The sequence below is a fragment of the Heterocephalus glaber genome, unplaced genomic scaffold, assembly GCF_053883595.1.
Source record: "Heterocephalus glaber isolate CG9 unplaced genomic scaffold, H.glaber_assembly_v1.0 deba00001461, whole genome shotgun sequence".
In the NCBI taxonomy this organism is placed as follows: Eukaryota; Metazoa; Chordata; class Mammalia; order Rodentia; family Bathyergidae; genus Heterocephalus; species Heterocephalus glaber.
Genome location: NW_028258308.1, coordinates 37,498,762 through 37,517,957, shown reverse-complemented (window position 1 = coordinate 37,517,957; position 19,196 = coordinate 37,498,762). Strand labels below are relative to the sequence as shown.

The following is a 19,196-nucleotide window of genomic DNA, read 5'->3' as shown; positions in this document are numbered from 1 at the left end:
GAGCCCATAGTGAATGCAGAGGTGAAGGGCAGATGCAGGGGCACTGGATGACATGAAGATCTTTGTCCCCTCCTGTCATCTACTCCTTCTGTTCTGAAGCAGGGAAGAGGAGGGCACCCATTAGTACAGCAGTGCAAAGTGGATGGAGTGCAGTCCAGACAGCTGCAGGAAGGCTAGGACTGAGACATACTGTCATAGGCCAGGAATACTAAATACCAGCAGTGCCTATACTGCTTTTTACCCATTCTGTGCGACAGTCACAGCAGACAAGACAAGGGCTTAGGAAGACAGATCTGTTGCTTGCATGGGCTGTTGGGGCAGGAATGGGGGTTAGTGCATTGGCATGGCACTATTGTAAAGAAGATACTGGAAGTAGGCTCCTATTATACTCATTTTTATCCTCATTCTTGAGACTTTTATGCAAGTTTAAAAGTATTTTAAAAGAATTTGTTTTTTACCCAATGTCTCAGTCACTTTCATGTTACTGGGATAAAATATTTGACACCCACAAATTAAAGGAGGAGAGGTTTATTTTGACTTATGGTTACAGACCCTGGTTGGTTGGCTCCAGGGCAGAAAGAGTATGGTGGAAGGGCCTGACAGGGAAAGCTTCTCCAGTCATGCAGGCCTGAAAGCAGAGAGGAGAGGAGCTGAGGAGGGAGACAGACCCTTCCAGGCCATGTCATGGGGACCCACCTCCTATAGCACTGCCAGGATACAATCACCTTCCAAAAGTCCCACCTCTGAACACTTGAGGCTTTTGGGCACACCCCAGATCTAAACCATAACAACTCCTACTCAGAAAACTGAGGCAGGAGGATCTCATGTTCAAGGCCAGCTTGGGCAACGTAGTGATATCTTTCTCAAAGTAAAATAAAAATGGTTTGGGATGTATCTCGCGGTATTGATTGCTTAGCATGCATGAGGCCCTGTTTTCAATCCTCAGTATGCAAAAAAAAAAGTTTGTTTTAAAAAAGTTGTTCCAACAATGATATATAGAACTACACATCAATATAAAACTTCCTACCAGTAAACTAATCACTTGATCTTTGAAATAAAAATATAATATGAACATTGAAATAAAGAGACATGCAAAACTGTCACTTCTCTGATGCAGATCTTCCAGTGTCTTTCACCATCTTATGTGCTCAAAATCCAAGTTTATCAGGGAGGCAGGTGAGATTCTGTGATCTAGCCTCTGTCTCCTCCCTAGAGCAGGGATGGTGAATATTTTAGAGCTTTCAACAAAAACAAACTGCTACTACTGCCCTTGAGTTTTAACTCCAGCAATTCTTCCACTTGTTCTTTAGGTTCTCTCAAACTTCAACTAACACAATGAACAGCATTCCCTGGCCATCCACGCCACTTCCTACCTGCTTGCTTTGACTGTGCTGGTCTTGCTCCTAGAGTCATCTCTTCCTCATCCTTCAGGAACCTGGATGAGGATGGTACTCTCTACAGCAGTGATGGTGAACCTTTTAGAGCTTTCAATGATATGGAACATCCGAGTGTGGCATGAGTGCCCTAGGTTCACCATGACTGCTCTGGAGGCTGCTTACCCTGGCTCACAAAAACAATCATGTTTTTCCTATGTATTGTTATTATTACAAGTAGCCCATTCCCTGGTTAATATTTATTTACATATTTATTTTATGTACAGGATGCTTGAACTTGTCAGGAAGAGAGACCATTTCTCATTTATTGCCACATGCTTTGAGACAAAGCCATTTATTACATAAATTGAAATCTATAACAATAAGAGATTAAAGCTTTAGTAGCCCAGGAAAGAGACTAAAAATAAATTGTCTCTCAACCATCTCGGCTATTGAGTACAGCAAGCAAACCCAGTCCTGATGCAGTGGGGGAGGGTGTGCAACCCAAGGAAAAGGACTTGACATTGAAACCAGCTACACCCCTCCTTCCTTCTCTCCTCTCTTAGCAACTTCAGGACATGCACCAAGTAATAACAGTCAGTGTCAGGCTACATCGGGATTTGGTTTTTGAAATCAAAGAGAAATAGGACCCTAGCACCCATGAGGAGCTGGGTTCAAACTACAGTTAAAAAAAAAAAAAAGTGACATTGTGTGTTCTAAGAAAGAGACAATTTCCCACCCACACACATATCCATTCCCATGTTATAGTCTACTCCTAAATATACCCAGACAGTGTAACTGTGCAATGTCAAGCAGCACAGAGATGGCAGTGTTGGAAGGAAGATGACACTGCCCACTCAGCCCTCTCTATGACACTCTGAGTGCTCCTCCTGTCAGGTTGAGGGGGGGACAACACAGATCTGTCCTGTTTTTCTGCAGTGGCATAGCAGAGCTGCCTCTGAAGATGGTCTCCAGATGAAGCTGTTCAGCCTGCACACTCATCCTTGTTCTGGCTCTTCCTGCACACAGAAATCAAGGCTTAAACTGTCACTTGTAACTAGCAAGAGCCCATGGTAGCAGCCCTCAGAGGATTGGGAATATTACACATGATTAATAAATACATCTATACAGAGAATCTGTTGGGAGGACTGACAGTCAGATCTGTAAGCCAATACTGAATCAACAATTAAAAGAACAGTTCCAATTCAGTTAAGCCAGAGCCAAGAGAGACTCAGTTATATTTAAATCAAAATTCACCACAGCAGGGATTATCAGCTGTTCAGCTCTGAAAGCTGGATATTTTTCTTGGAAGCTTAACTGATACAACCAAGTGAATCTGAGTTATGTGTAAGGAGAGCTGTGCAGCTGCTAAACTAGCGTGGCATTCCTATAATCCCTGGGGTGGAGGCCACTGCAATTTATACCAACCAAAGTCCTGATACTTTCCATAAGTCACTCTCAGTCTCTGTACTTACTGTGCCGAATCTATGGTGGCTCTGAAGGAAGATCACAATAGCTTCTGAAGAATTTACAGAGTGCAAACCTTGAGAAATGTGTGGCACAATGAAACTGGCCTTCTAGGATTCCTCCAACAGACACCAGTTCTGGAACTGAAGCTAAACTGCAGTAAGACCAGCTGGGTGCGTCTCACTTGCACCTGTAGGCAGGCGGCTATTCTGCAGGCCTCTAAGCCACCTGGGAAGGAGAAATGGGCATGGTCTATTTTACCAGCAGTTATGGGAAAATTGCTCACAGGGCTAGTACACCTTGTAGTCACCTACAATTAACTACAAATAAAGGCATCACCAGAAGGGGTCATTTCTTCCCAAATAAACTACGGACAGTGGTCAGGCTTTGGAGATCATAGCAAGGGGTTAACAGAAGCTGCTCCTGAAGTGGCTGTAGGTTATTTCTGCTTTAATATGCTCTGCCTGAAAAACAAAGGAGTCTACATTTGCTAAGCAAATCCAAATGGCGTGTCCTGTGCTTCCCAGAAACATTAAAATCCATGCTGGCTCAGCAGGATGGGATGGAGTTCTTCATTCACGCCCATGGAACATTACTGCTGAGTTACAGATGCACAGCTCTGTCTGCAGAGGCCTCCGAGGCTGCTTTTACTTCTGCATAATTCAAGATATAAAGACTGTTTATTGCCACTAAACTGTGTGAGAAGACATAGGACAGATAACTAGCTCTATGCCTTATGTTAATTTAGAAATCATACATTTTCTTTCTTTATGGATACTTTTAAAAAGAAATTTCTTTTTTATTATTGATTGATCAATTGCTGGCCTTCTGAGTTTTCTTCCAAACCACCCATCCTTTTGATCCATTTGTTTCCTGTAATTTAAGAAATTTTAAGCACAAAATGCAAATTTTCTATTTTATCATGTTAGTATAAGAGAAAGGATGTAATTTTTCTATGAGAAAATATATTGGAGTGGGGTGCATAAAGAGAGAGTTTGGTAATAGTGTTTTTCCATCCCACCAACATCAGCTTGGTGTCATCCCTGGCACTAAGCTGCCCTGCTAAACTATCTCTAGAATCTGAATGCAGTGCAGATTCCAATGCCATCAAAGGACAGAGATTAATTCCCACTGGGGAGCAATAGGGCTCAGGCCTGGAACCATAGATATGAGTAGCAAACTAGAGGGATTTTTTTTGTGGGGCTAGGGATCAAACCTGAACTTCACACATGCTAGGCATGTGCTCTACCACTGAGCTACCCTCCCAGCCCAACAAAATAGAGAAAAATCAGTATAACTGTACATGTGTGTGCACACTCTTGCTCATATAATATAGTAACTCGTACCAATATCTATTTTCTGTGGTTACTATTATCCATGCTCAACTGTGGTTTGAAGTTACTAAATAGAAAGTTCCAGAAATAAATAATCCTCAGATTTTAAAGTGCATGTTTCTGAGTAAAAATAAACTCATTCCATCTGCCTTATCCTGGTTGATACACGAATCATGCATCTGTCCACTGTGTCCATATTCTATATGCTACCCACCCACTTGTGGCTTAGCAGCCATCCCAGTTATCTGACCAATTGTCAAGTGATCATGTTTGAGTGAGCCTTATTTTACTCAATAATGGCCTTGAATTACAAGAACAGTGTTGTTGGGAATCCGGACATGCCAAAAAAGAAGACAAAACACGCTTCCTTTGAAAGGGAAAAGGTAAAAAGCTCTTGATTAATAAGGGAAGAAAAAAATCATATGCTGAGATTGCCAAGATCTATGGTAAAAAAAGATATTATAAGAAAGATCACACCTGCATAACTTATAACTGAATGTTGTTATAATTGTTCTATTTTATTGTTTATTCTTGCTAATATCTTACTGTGCCTAACTTACGAATTATACTTTATTGTAAGTATGTATTTGTAAAAGAAAAGATAATATACACAGAATTCGGTACTCCTCATCATTTCCAGCATCCACTGGGCATCTTGGAAATTATCTCCCTTGGATAACAGAGGACACCTGGATGCCATGAGCATAGCTAGGTACCTATGAAATAAGAAAGTGAGCTAGTTCAGGACAGGCATGCTACTGAATCAGTACTTAGAATGCAAGATCTGACACATAAAGAAGCTTTGTCAGGTAGAGTTTAAGAGACAGGACTCTGAAGTCAGACTGCCTGGATCAAACACTGCCTCAATCCCTCAATATCTGTGTCTTTCAGTAAGCTGCTTAACCCTTCCACAGATCAGTTTCCTTATTTATAAAACTGGCAGTGGCCTACCTCAGGATCAGTTTGGAGGATGCAGTGCATAGGGGCTGACATGGAGAACATGCCCATGCAGTAGGTGTCAACTGGATGGTAGTTTTGCAATGAAAAGACGGGTCGAAGGAGCCCTTATCCAAAAATCTGAAATCCTAACTGCACTTAAATGCAAAACCATTTGAATACCACCATAACACCAACAGTAGAAAATTCATCCATAAGTTATACATATTGTATAAAATTATCCTCAGACCACAGTGTATAAGGTATATATGAAATAAGGTATATATGAAATGCAAATAAGTTTTGCATTTAGAGTTTGGTCTCAGCCCTAAAACAGCTCATTATATATATATGTAAATATTTCAAAATACAAAAAAGTGCAGTGGACCTTTGACTTATGAATACAATTTGTTCCCGAGGGCTGGCTGTAACTCAAGTTGTTCAACTGAAGGTTCAGGCTCCTCTACACAGCCTTCAAAGTCTCTCTCCTGTATTCAGGTAGATCTCAGTACCCTTAGAAAGACACTGGCCCAGGATTTCTTAATTAACCCCTCACAGGAAAGGATGTTGTCATGTTCCTTCCAGAACTCCTTATGATTTAAATTTGTATCTGAGACCATCTGGAAGCACAAGTGGCCAGCATTTGGGTTGTAATTCAAGACTTTGGTCTTCAGTTAAAACTAAAATTCCAGTCATAACCCAAGTTATTCGTATGTTAGGCTGGTTGTAACTTGAGGTTCCACTGTACCTGAAACCTCAAGTGCTTCTGATTCCAAGCATTTGGGATAAAGGGTATTTAGGCTGCATATATTAAATAAATGGTTCTATAAACCTTATATATATTATTCTATGTGCCAGACTACAAATGGGGGCTTCCAGGATCAAATAAATCAATACACATGAAAAATTTTATTAATTATAAAGTAGCATTCAAATTTAAGTGTATTATTCTGCCCACTACCCAGTGGTTGTATAAATATTCAACCCCTTAGCCACACATGTTCCCAGATGCCGCTGTGCTTCCAGGTCCATTTGTGTTATCTACTGGGGGAAGTGTGGGGAAGGAGAAAGGGATAATTTGAATTTTCTTTCCTGAAGGGAATTACCTTGAAGAACTATAACACAGAAGCATGAAAAATTAAATAGAAGAATTGGAAAAAATATTCAAAGCGACATTTTCTAAAAGCCTTCAGAGGGAAGATCACATTGTCTCTTGGGCAGTCCACACTATTACATGAGGTGTTTCTTAGAAGGATAGCTATGGGCAGCAGCCAGGATGGGCAGGAAAGAACTCAGAGGCCAGGTGGGTGAGAACAGATCATCCAAGACCATAACCCACAGAGACGGAGGAGGGTGAAGACGCCGCAGCAAGGGGATGTGAGGGACACAGACAGCACCTCACATGACATCCTTAGAGGAGTGAAAGGAGCGAAGCCTAACTGGGTGGCACTGACTTTAGCACATGCAGAGCCAAAGGAAAGAGGAGCCAGAGAAGCAACTAGGCAAAGCTTTGTAATGTCATCTTCAGTTTCTCCCCTTGGCTTTGAAAAATGTAATTCTAACTTCCATGCTTCAGGCCTTCCAGGAATCCAGAACAAGAGGGAAAAGGGAAATAAATACAAATCAGCAAGCTTCAGATGTCTTCTATCCTTTTCTTCCTCAGTAAGGGGACAGAGCTTCCTAGCTCAGGAAGTGGAAAAAGGCAGTACATTAATAAGATTTACTCAAGACCTGCATTACTGAAGAGGGTTTGGGGGCTGGAGATATTCACTTTTTAAATAACTTATATTAACCTCATTTTCCCATCTTTCTTACGACAGCAAATTTTTTGCAGGGATGTTTTCAAAGAAGTAATTTACTGGCACTTAATTACTAGTATTTAACCAATTCCACATTCCCTTTTCTTTAGAGTCCATTAGGCTTCCATTACAATATTATATATTCCCGTCAAATGTGGTTTGCTGCAAAGATCCTCATTGTCACTCTCCCCAAAGCAAAGTTTATCTGGACTATTAGACATTCTCTTTGCTTTGGCTGTACCAGATTAGATTAATTATTTATACCTGAGGCCCGTTGCTTTACAATTTGGGCAGCTCACTTAACATCTCTAGTGAATTATCAAGAGACATTTCTTTTTTAAATAAAATCCTCGTTTCATAGTCTGTTTGACTGAGGTTAAACACAATAGTCTAGTGATTCTTGTATTAAATAGTCTAATGTCATTAGATTCTCTCCTAGGTTTTATGCTGGTGAGCACATCAGAAAGAAATGAACCTTTTATTAAGAATATCATCACAGGGAGAAGGGCAAAGGGCTTTGGACTTGAACGCTGCTGGTAGCAGTCTGGGCAGAATTATTAAGACAATGAAGCATCATAGATCAGGGGTGGCGAACCTATGGCACGTTGGCACAGTCAGATGTTTGTTATCATTGAAAGCTTTAAAACGTTCACCATTGCTGTCATAGACAGTAGCAGACTCTTCCACTTTAATGCATCATGAGTAAGGAAACTGGAAAGGGGCCTTAGAGTCTTTCTAGCCACCCCTATTCCCTCCAAATACAGAGAGATTAATGTCTCCAAAATAGCCTTTAGCTCATGGTGAATTGCTTTGTTCCAAAAGCCACTTTCAGATCCTTCTCAAAGGTTATCCTTAAAACATGGCACATGAGCTGAAATGGTCAGGGTAATTTGCTAAGAACAACTAATTCTGTTCTGGTTGGTTTAGGAAGGAAAAGACTTTATTAGAGAATATTAGCAGTGCCTAGTATCTCCAGGAGGGCCAAACAGCCAGGCTAGGGTGACAAGCAGCCAAAAACAATGTCCAAACACACTAAGGAGGAAGGCACACTTGGCAAAGCCCAGTTAGTACAAAATCATGACACAGGTCACAGCCAGAATACTCTGGGAAGATGCAAACACTCCAGTTGTCTCACAGTGCTGAGCACCTCCTTAACCATCTTCTCCAGGGGAGAATTTCAGCACCAACACTATCTAGCTTGCTCAATTCTTCATCCCACCTTGTATAAGAACAGCTGATTGGCAAGAGCTAAGGACAAAAATGACTAGACATCCTGGCTTTTCCCACAGATAAGTGAGACTTGAAGTGAAATCTCCCAAACATTACAAAAATAGCAATGTCCAAGTGTAGTGAGATTAGTCGGGTGTTCTGACTCCTCTGGTGTCCACATAGGCATCTAGAGTGGAAACAGGCTTTTCTCCCGCACTGCCCCATCCCACCCTGTCATCCTATAGCTCTGCTTCTGATACTTATCTGACTCTGCCACACTTTATCTAACAGAAAATATATTCTCTCATTCTGCTCCCAGGGATCAGCCAATGGCAAGGTGACTTGCTACTGAGTAGTAAGAATAGCAGGGCTCCTTACCCACACTGCATTGATTAAGGCCCTTGACCTTGAGTTTTCCAATTGCAGCACCATTCTGACTCCTTGGTGAGATGAAAACAAGCACAGAGCCTGGCATGCAATGGCTCAAGGATAGGATCTGTCTGCTACTTAGCTTTAGGGCCTTAATTCCCAAAGACACTGAATTATTTTGAGCAGGCTGTTTACCTTGATGTGAGCAGAATTAGCCTTAGACACTAAGCCTTTATGGCAAGTTTTATTGTCTGAGGCAAATATAACCTGTTAAGATTTATAGGCTTTATTAACAGCAATAACCATTTTACAGCCAACATCAGTAAATCAGGGTTTATTGAGAACTCTACAATTTTAATCTGTGGAAAACCATTAAAATGTTGGCTTTTCATTGGACATAATTTCTAACTTTTATGAAAGATAGATTTTTCATTTAATTGGAGAGTATAAAAAAGTGCAGTGTGGGATAATGAATCGTTTTGAGAAGAGCAAATTGGTGTTAGCTAAACAACAAGTGTCGAACACTGAAGTTGCTATCTTTAGTTAGAAGTGCCTGAGGTTAAGGTTAAAAGTAAGGGTAGTGACAAGTATGTTGTAACACATTCACCTATTATGATGAGCTCATGGACCTTAGAAAAACTGGAAAGATTCACATTGTAAGTATTTGTAAGAAGCATGTATGGTTATTTCATGCAAAGCAGTGTCTCAATAACTCTGGGGGGGGACTTCAAGTTCAAATAACATCTTTTAAAAAGTATTTTAGAAACAATAATACCATCCATGATATACTTGAACTGTGGTAAAGCAAAGAAACATTGATAATCATGAGCCCCTATTGATAATCCATTTAATTTCTCCATGTGATAAACTGCAAGAGAGGAGGACAGGAAGCTTTTTGGTGTCTTTGTCCTACTATGTGGTTGGTATGCAAGGGCCCTTGGCAGCTCTCTTCTCCCTCTTAGAGATGAAAACATGTTAGATGTCACAAGAATTTTCCATTTCCTTAAGTCTTTTTTTTCAGTGCTGGGGATGAAACCCAGGGCCTCGTGCATGCTGGAGGCCAGCCCTCTACCACTGAGTTACTCCCCAGACTAAGTTTTCAATTCTAATTTAACTATAACAGGGTCCTACCCCTTTCTCTGAGATTCAAGAGGTTCATGAAGCTTTAAAAACTGGAAAAGAGGAAGAACAATAGCCATCAGTAATGTTTGCCATTTATTTAGTATTAGAAACTGTGCTAAATGTTTTGCATATTTTGGATGTTTTGCATCTTTACCTGACCACAATCCTGTTTCCATTTTCAGGTGAAAAAAACTGAGGTTCAAAAGTTAGCTGGTAAACTACCATAGTTAACAGCATGAGGATATCCTAGTCAGGGTGTCCTGCAGTGTCTTTCTGACTCCAAAGTTCATGTTCTTTCCAATCATACCACAACAGCAACCCCTAGTTCTACCATTTCCATCACTCTGAATACATAATTAAAATAATAACTCTGTGATACAGACATTGCTGTGCATCCATCAGCTATAACCTGACAGCAGAACCTGACAGATTATAAGATTATTTAGAACCCTCAGAAGCAAGTAATAACCAGTACCTTGATGTCAAGACTTGGAACCTCCAGAACAGTGACAGAAAATATTTCTGCCACATGAAGCCTCTCAGTTTGTGATAATTAGTTACAGCAGCCCTAAGAAACATATACAGGAAGTGCAGTTTGGAAATGTTGCAGGAGATTGGTAGTGGAAAATGAAATTCACTTTCTTCCTGATATTTCTATACTGTTTCCATCACCTTTGTTCAACTCTCCCAAACAATTTTTTTTCTCTAGAATTGGATTGTGCCAGTATTTTAAAAAGCCCAGCCTTTGCCAGCAGGTGAACAGACAAGGATGCTGCTGACACCCTGGAGGGCAGCCCACTCCATCTACCAACCCAGGCCTTAGTGGCCTCAAAGTCATTACAACTCAAAGAAAAAAAGTCTTTACAACTCCTAAGTCCCCTGCATTGAACAAAACTGGAGACCACCATGTTAAGCAAAATAAATCAGATTCAGAAAGTTACATGTTGTGTGTTTTGTTTTTTTGAGAAACCTAAAGAAACAAAAACAAAAAGGAGAGACGATAAAGTTGAAAGGAGACTTCTGAAGACAGGAAAGAAGATGGGAGGAAGAGGTAAGGGGAGAGGAGGTAACGGGATTGCAAGTGATGAAAATACGTTGTATGCACACATCGATTTCTCAAAACAGCCTTCACTGTATTACAAATACATGCTAATGAAAAATAAGTCCCCTGCATTATCTAGGAAGATGCTTCAATGTGTGCGTGTCTGTGTGTTTGTGTCTGTGTGAGTGTGTAGCTGTCTGCATGCATTCATGGGTAGATGCATGTGTTTACATATTCATTATTGCTTTTTGACCAAGTTATACTTTTTCTTTGGTCTATTGCCTTACCACACTGCACATCCTTTTTTAAATTTCTATGTTTGAAAAGCATATGGAAGATGGTCTCCTTTACCAACTAATAAAAAACCCACCAAATAAAAGTTTAATGGACTTTGTCAACTTTACCTGGGGCTAATCCTGATATAACCTCAAATATCCATCAACAGAGCCAAGAAACTACCTTTCAGTCATATGCAAGTGTTTACTGAAAAACTTGATGTGAGAAGCACGTTTTACATTAATTTTATCTGGTAAATAAAATTGTATATATTTAGTATGTGGAACATTTTTAATTATGTGTACATTATGGAGTGGCTAAATTAGCTAATTTGCCTTACCTCACATACTCAGCAATACTTTTGTGGTTAGAATACTTAAAATCTACTCTTAGTAATTTTCAAGAATATATTACAATCACTTTGTACAATAGCTTTCTCAGATTTAATCCAACTGCCGAACTGAAATTTGAATCCTCTGACCCTCTCCTCTCCCTAACCCTTGGAAAGCACCTTCTACTCTCTATTTTTTACCTTTTTAGATTTCACATATACATGAGATCATGTGACATTTGTCTTCCTGTACCTGGTATACTTCACCTAACATAATGTTTAGACTAGAGGTTCATCTATGTAGTCACAGATGAAAAGATTTCCTTCTAATTGGAAATGAATATCATTCCACTGTATATATCCACTACATTTTCTTTATCCATTCATCCACTGATGGACACCTCAGTTAGATTTGTATCTCAGCTACTGAGAATAATGCTGCAAGGCACATGGGAGAACAGCTACCTCTTAGAGGTATTGGTTTCATTTCCATCCCATATATATTCTCTAGTGGGGTTGCTGGATTATACGGTAGTTTTATTTCTTAAGTTTTTGAAGAACCTCCATACTGATTTCCATAATGGCTGTACAAATTTACATTTCCACCAACAATGTATAATGGTTCCCTTTTCTCCACATCCTTCCCAACATTTGTTATCTTTCATGTTTTTGATAATATGAGAAGCACAATTTCATGTTCTGGGGATACAGAGATAAATAAGTAAACAAAAACTCCCCTCATTAAATTTCAGTGTGGGAGGAAAACTAAGCAGTACAAATATAGCATGCTTGTGATAGGGAATAAAGATAAAATATAAAACAGGCAAAAGGGCTCAGAAGTACAGGTGTGGCCCTTTCACAGTAGCATTAAAAAAAAAAATGAAATACTTAGGAATCAACCTAATGAAGGACATAAAAGACCTTTACATTGAAAACTACAGTACTCTGAAAAAGGAGACCAAAATAGATATCAGAAAATGAAAAGATAACCATTGTTCTTGGATAGGAAGAACCAATATGGTGAAAATGGCCATACTTCCAAAATTGTTATACAGATTTAATGCAATCACTATCAAAATACCACCAGCATACCTCCAAAAACTAGAGAAAACAATCCTCAAATTCATTTGGAATCAGAAGAGATCTAGATTAGCAGAAGCAATTCTGTAAAAAAGGGCAAGGCAGAGGACATCACAATCTCTGACTTGAAATTATACCACAAAGCTACACTGATAAAAACAGCATGACATGGGCAAAAAACTAAACCGAGGATCAATGGAAGAGATTAGAATATGTAGAAACAACTCCAAACTCACTCAGCCACCTTATCATTGATAAGGTACCAAACACCCTCAGTGGAAGAAAGATAGCTTCTTTAATAAATAGTGCTAGAAAAACTGGCCTTCCACATGCCAAAGATTAAAGCTAGACCCTTATCTTTCACCATGCACTAAGCTAAAATCAAAATGGATCAAAGATCTAAATATTAAAATAGAAACATTAAATCTTCTAGAAGATATAATAGGGAGAACTCTTAAAGACATGGAAATAGGCAAAGACTTTATGAAAAAAACCCCAATCACATAGGAAATATCATAAGGAATCAAAAACTGGAATCTCATCTTACTAAAAAGATTTTGCACAACAAAAGGACCCACCAACAGAGTGAAGAGACAACCCACAGTCTTTGGAAGATCTTTTTCCAGTGATTCCTCAGATGAAAGACTCATATCTAGAACATATAAAGAACTCAAAAAAAATCATATCCCCCCCCCCAATTTAAAGACCCAGTCCAAACATAGGCATCTAAAATGAATAGACACTTCTCAGATGAAAAAGTAGAAATGGCAAATAAATATGTGAAAAAATGTTCAATATCACTGGTCATTTGAGAGATGCAAATTAAAACAACACTGAGATTTCATCTTGCTCCAGAAAGATTGGCTATTATTAAGAAATAAGTAACAAATGCTGATGGGACTGTGGGGAAAAAGGTATCTTTTTCCACTGTTGGTAGGAGTGCAAACTGATGCAACCACTGTGGAAATCAGTGTGGAGATTCCTCAAAAAACTGAAACTAGAGGTTTCATTTGATCCAGCTATTTCCCTTCTTGGTATTTGCCTCAAAGAATTAAAAGTATCATACCACAGTGATATATCCATACCTATATTTATAGCTGTACAGTTTATAATAGCTGAATCTTGGAAACAGCCCAAATGCCCCTCAGTGGATTAACAGATAAAGAAGATATGGGTTTTTTTTTTAATACAATGAAGTACTACACTGCCATAAAGAAGGATAAACTTGAGGTATTTCTAGGTAAATGGATGCACCTTGAGACTGTACTCTTAAGTGAAATTAATCAAACACATGCTTAAATATTACATTGTTTCTCTAGTGTGAGAAACCAAAAGAGTAAATATGGACCAAAATGTGTAATAGATATTGGAAAATAGGAAGAAAATGTTCAAATGGGAAGGAAAACAACAGAGGGGGTAGGGAGAAAGAAAGGAAGGGGAAGAAAGAGAAAACAAGAAAAAATAGAGTCAAAGCTTTTGTAAATAAGGAGGGGAAGAAGGTTTGAAGAGAGGGGAGAGAAAAGGGAAACAAGAAAAGAATCAAGATATATCATGTAGAGGTACAAATTCTGTATGATGATTGTAATCATTACGTGTATCTAAAATGTACCAATAAAATTAATTTTTTAAAAAAAGAAGTAAAGGTGTGTAGTGGGAAAGTGACATTTTCAAAAAAGTGTCCACAGCAGGCCTCACTAAATGGGTGATATTTGAGCAAGCCCTGAAGTGAGAATGGCAAAGCACTGCAGCAGCCAGAGAAGAAGGTTCCACTAGAAGCCAGCATATGCAAAGGACCTGTAGCAGGAGAAGGGTTGATGCCTCTGAAAAAGTGAGAAAGGGAATGTGGCTGTAGCAGGGTCAGGTGTAGAGTAGCAGAAGAGAAAACTGTAAACCAGATTGTGTTGGGTCTTGTACGGCACTAAAGGAAAATATACTTTTACCCTGAGTGCTGGAGACCTTTGTTTCATAGGTCATTGATCAAAACATCAGTTTTCATGCCTTGAAAATATAAACATTGTGCCCAGTACATATCTAAGCCATAAAAGTGGATTCCTAGAACTCTAGAGAGTGTGCTAGGCTCCCATGGGCCGATTGCTGATAACAAACATTAGCATCCTTCCCAGCTCACTACTCCCATGGCTGCAAATGTTGGTTGCAGTGGCCCAGCACAGAACTGAAAGGAAACATGAGTAGACAAAGGGCCATTTCACACAGGTAGTGTGACAGATGATGCATTTCTGTCTATGGACCAATGCCTATCTGGGATTCTGAGATGACAGTGGCTGCAGAGTCACAGATACGCCAGGTGGACTCCCAGATCAGCACATTCACACGTGCACTTAATGCCGTGCCCTGGAAGAGGCTACGTTCTTTGTCTGGAGCAAGTAGGCAACCAAAGAAGATCAATGTTTTTTTGTTCCACGTTAAATAAAAATCTGAAAATAAGCTTTTCTTTTCAAATCATTTCATATCATGCATGGAGTGTTCACTTTAATTTTCAAGTCCGTTTACTTCATTTCTGTGAACCATTTGAGCTTTGAATAGTGTCCAGCCAGCACGATTTCTCCCAAAATGTGCAAGTGTGTGCTTTGCATTTGCCTCTCCCCTCCTTTTTCCTTCCAATTACAAAATCCCACCTCTTTTTTAGCTAAAACATGAGGCAAAGGCTCTTTTCTCTAAAAAAACCCAAAAAAACAAAAAAACAGGATCTCTACTTTCTAGCTAAAATTTAGCTACAAAGATGGTTTCTTAGCTCACCATAGAAGAACCACAATTGGCCCATCTTCTGCTAAACTCAGGCCAAAGTTTACAGATTTACAGACATTTTATTAATTCTATTAATTATGTGTTCAGTTTTAGCTTCCCCCTAATTATGACTACATTACCAGTCGATAAGAACACCTTGCAAAGTAACTAAAAGATTTAAAAAGACTTTGCAACTACCGCAGTATATTATTCATTACAATCATACTTTAATAGTGTGGAAGAAGAAAGCTCTAGAAGTCATGCCAGAAGCAGAAATAATCCACAATGATTCTGGCTTCTGGGAGTCTCACTTTGAAGGAAGTTGGCAGATCAGAGACCTGTGACTTAGTAAGACTTTATATCCAACAGCAGCCCAGTGGTGACATCACAGATGCTCAGTGGATGATGTACCTCAATGAGTGAAGGATGAATTTTTCAGCAGTGGTGCTCAGGGCTGGAGACTCACCTCTCACTGGACATGCTATCATGTGAGATTGCCAGATAAAGCTGAAATAGTCCATAAGCCAACGGATAGACAAAGAGCTTGACTGAGGACACAGGTGACAACACCTGTGTAACCTGAGGTCACCAGTGCTAGATCACAGATCCAGTGCTACTCAGGCTGCCACACATGAGTTTTGGGTCAAGAAATTAGATGGGAGATAATTCTTTCTCTAGCTTTTCCTTTTACAACGTTTTCATCATTTCTAGCAACTGATAACCATGCCCAGCAACAAGAATACCAGACCCAGGCCCACTGCCCCTTTGCCGGAGTCTCATAGGACCCTGGCCACGCTCTTATGCCCAGGCCTACCTCCTCATGTCACAGGGACTGAGTCTGTCTTACCTCTGCAGCAGGGACTCCCTCAGGTGGGCGGCAGTGCAACACGATCATGCCCTCAATAGGAACCTCCCTTCCTTGTGGGTCTTGCTCAAAATTTTTCCGTAAATCTGCAAAGAATTTTGAAATATATGACACTCTGTTCTAGTGCTGATAAGATTCAGATCTGTACCAAATAAAACAACGAGCTTAATGTCACAACATAGGTCCACAAATGCAAATTTGTCAGGAGTTCCAGAATAAGAGAGTCATTTTTTCATTATTTATAAACATATTTGAAATACACCACAACAAAAGTGTTCCTAATGTTCTATGTTGATGGGGAGAATGAAAAGACCTGCTAAGGGAGCAGGGAAAAAACCCTGATCATTTCATAAGTCTTGGTAGCATTATCTGTTTAGCATCTGATGAAGCACACAGCCTACTAAATTGTCACCTATTGTCATTATACAGTTGAGATGCAACTGATTTTATTAACTAAAGAATGCATTATTAATCTATAACCTCTGTCATTCCCTTAAACCTCTAGGGGACTTGAGAAGATCTTAATAGAGTGAGATTACCTAGGAGTCTTTTTATTTGCAGCCAGGGAGAAGAGCAACATTCATCCACAACAAAATCTATAACCTATCCAACCAAACATATAATTAAAAACTGCAGTGCCCTCTAGTCCAGCAGCAATGCTGGGTATTTGGGTAGTGCCCTTCATGGAGGGCTGAAGGCACTTTGCAAACAAGCTGCACTATTAACTTTCTACACAAGGAAGGGTGACACATGGAGAGGTTAATTGGCTGGCCAGGGGTCACAGAATATCAATGTCAGTGAGAAGGAAAAATTCACTAAGCTTTCTGACACCGGATCCCTACCCAGTGAAACTTTCCCAAGGAAAAGGACACACAGGGACAGTACAGCAAGTCAGGGGCAGGAAGAGAGATTCATTTGCATTGCTTCCCTCTGGAGTAAATGCTTCATTTTAAAAGGAAGGGAGCTGGGCCTTGCTCTTGGGCAGTTTCATAAGGACACTTCCCTAATCTTACAGCAGAAAGGTAATTCTTGTTGTCACCTGAGTGCATGGGATTGTAGGGCCAACACAGGTTGTTCACAAGTCTTCCTCAATTTAAAAAATTTCCCCCTCCCACCCTGACAATTTATTTTTCTTCCAATTGAGTATCTCCAATTACAGGTTGAGGATTTATTGATTTAATTTTCTTCAGTGCTTACAATAACATGAAGTATGTTCCCTGTAAGGAGCAGAGCTCCAGAATCAGTTACATCTTTATACATTGTATAAGTGTATTAAACTTGTTTTTAGCAAGTCAAAAACACTCAATGAATAACAAGCACAGTGATCCATGCACTTCACTTTCCTCCGAATTTTACTAATGTTTTCTTTCCTAGAGGTAACCACTGACTTCGGGCTTCCCCAGCGTAAATAAGGCAAAAGATCTCAGAAGGACTTCAAATGCAGGCAGGCTCTATATTCTTGTTTCTCTGCTGTCCCCCAAGTTACAGAGCCAGGTTCTTCTAGTCATGCTCATATACTGTCACAAACACAATGATCCAGAACTCCTGATTCCAAGAGTGACAAAGTTTACACAATGATGAGGAAACTGAGTGAAATGACTGAGTAAACTCCATTATGAGAAAGCTTGTGCTTCGTGCATAAGTCAACCACAAATCGTCTTCCCCTGTCATACAATGAAACTTTGAGATAAAAATAACTTTCCTATACGATCAGATTTCATCAGAACTATATTAAAAATTATTGTAAAAGAGTGAGAAGTTATTCTGCAAATAAATAGGTCATCCAGACCCCCCCCCAAAAAATAAAAAAAGAAGTATCAGAGTTAAACTATACTATAGATCAATTGGGTTTAGCAGACATCCACAGAGTAGTCATTCAACAATGCAGAACACACATTCTTTTCAGTAGCTCTTGTACCTTTCTCCAAAAGAGATCATAAACTCAGATGTAACAAATATTAAAAACTGAAATAATTACTGGGATCTCATCAGATCACAATAGAATGGTATTAGAATAAACACTGAAAGAAACTACAGAAACCATGCAAGCAGACTGAGATTGAACAATATTCTTCTGACTGATGGCTAAGTCACTGAAGAAATCAAATGAGAAATTAAAAAATTTCTGAAATCAAATTAAAATGGAAACACAACATACAAGAGTGTGTGGGATACAGTGAAGGCAGTTTAGAGAAGGAAGTTCATAGCTACAAGGGCCAAAATTTAAAAAACAGAGAAACCTCAAACAAATAATCAAATGATACATTTCAAAGACTTAGGAGAGAACAAGAACAATTAATCAATAAGAGGAGAGAAATAACAAAAATCAGAGCTGAAATTAATGAAATAGAGACTAAAAGAACAATATGAGTGTATTAATCATCTTTTCGTTGCTGGGACAAAGTATCTGACATCCACAATTTAAAAGAGGACAGGTTTAACTTCTGTTATGGTTTTAGAGGTTTTCCACCTATGACTGAATGGCTCTAAGGCAAGAGTGTGAAGGTGGGAGAGGGTGGTAAAACAAAACTGTTTCATTCATGGCAGTCAGACAGCAGAGCAGGAGAATAGCACCAGAGAGGGAGGGGTGGGGAATCAGGCATAGACCCTGAGGCTGCCCCTCTGTGACTCACCCAGGAGCACACAGAACTGTGCTTCACCACTTCCAATCCCCTCGGTGGAGCTCAAAGCCAATCAAGTAGACACTGCAGTATAACTGTCACATGAAGCAACAGATGAAAAGAACTGGTGCTTTGAAAAGGAAAACAAGATTGATATACCCTTAACGAACCAAAAGAAAGAGAAGATTCAAATTGATAAACTTAGAAGCAAGAGATATTACAATAGTAACCCCTGAAATCCAAAGGAGAGGAAGGACTATTGGGAACACTTATATTCCAAGAAATTGGATTATCTAGGAGAAATGAATAAATTTCTGGACACATATGGCTGGCTAAAGTTGAACCAGCAGGATATAAAAAAAACCTAAACAGATCAATGACAAGCAATCAGATTGAAGCAGTAATAAAAAGTCACCCAACAATTAGCTCAGAGCCAGACAGATTTACTGATGAATTTTATCAAACCTTTAAACAAGAAATAGTATCAATTTTCCTCAAACTATAACATGAAAAGGAAAGGCAATGGATACTTCCAAACTGATTTTATAAAGCTGTACTATCCTCATAACAAAACCAAATAAAAACTCAACAACAACAAAAAAACTATAGACCAATCTCCTTGACAAA

General features: G+C 39.4%; 1 protein-coding gene across 11 annotated transcripts in view; it reads right to left on the bottom strand.

Moving 5' to 3' along the window:
- The window catches only part of Unc5d (unc-5 netrin receptor D), a 546,216-nt gene that overhangs the window by 170,025 nt on the left and 356,995 nt on the right, over window positions 1-19,196 (bottom strand). For all 11 annotated transcript variants that reach the window (XM_004855393.4, XM_004855394.4, XM_087217280.1 and 8 more), the window contains exon 4: window positions 15,931-16,034. In XM_004855393.4, coding sequence (XP_004855450.2) covers window positions 15,931-16,034 — 104 coding nt within the window. The remainder of the gene's footprint in view (window positions 1-15,930; window positions 16,035-19,196) is intronic.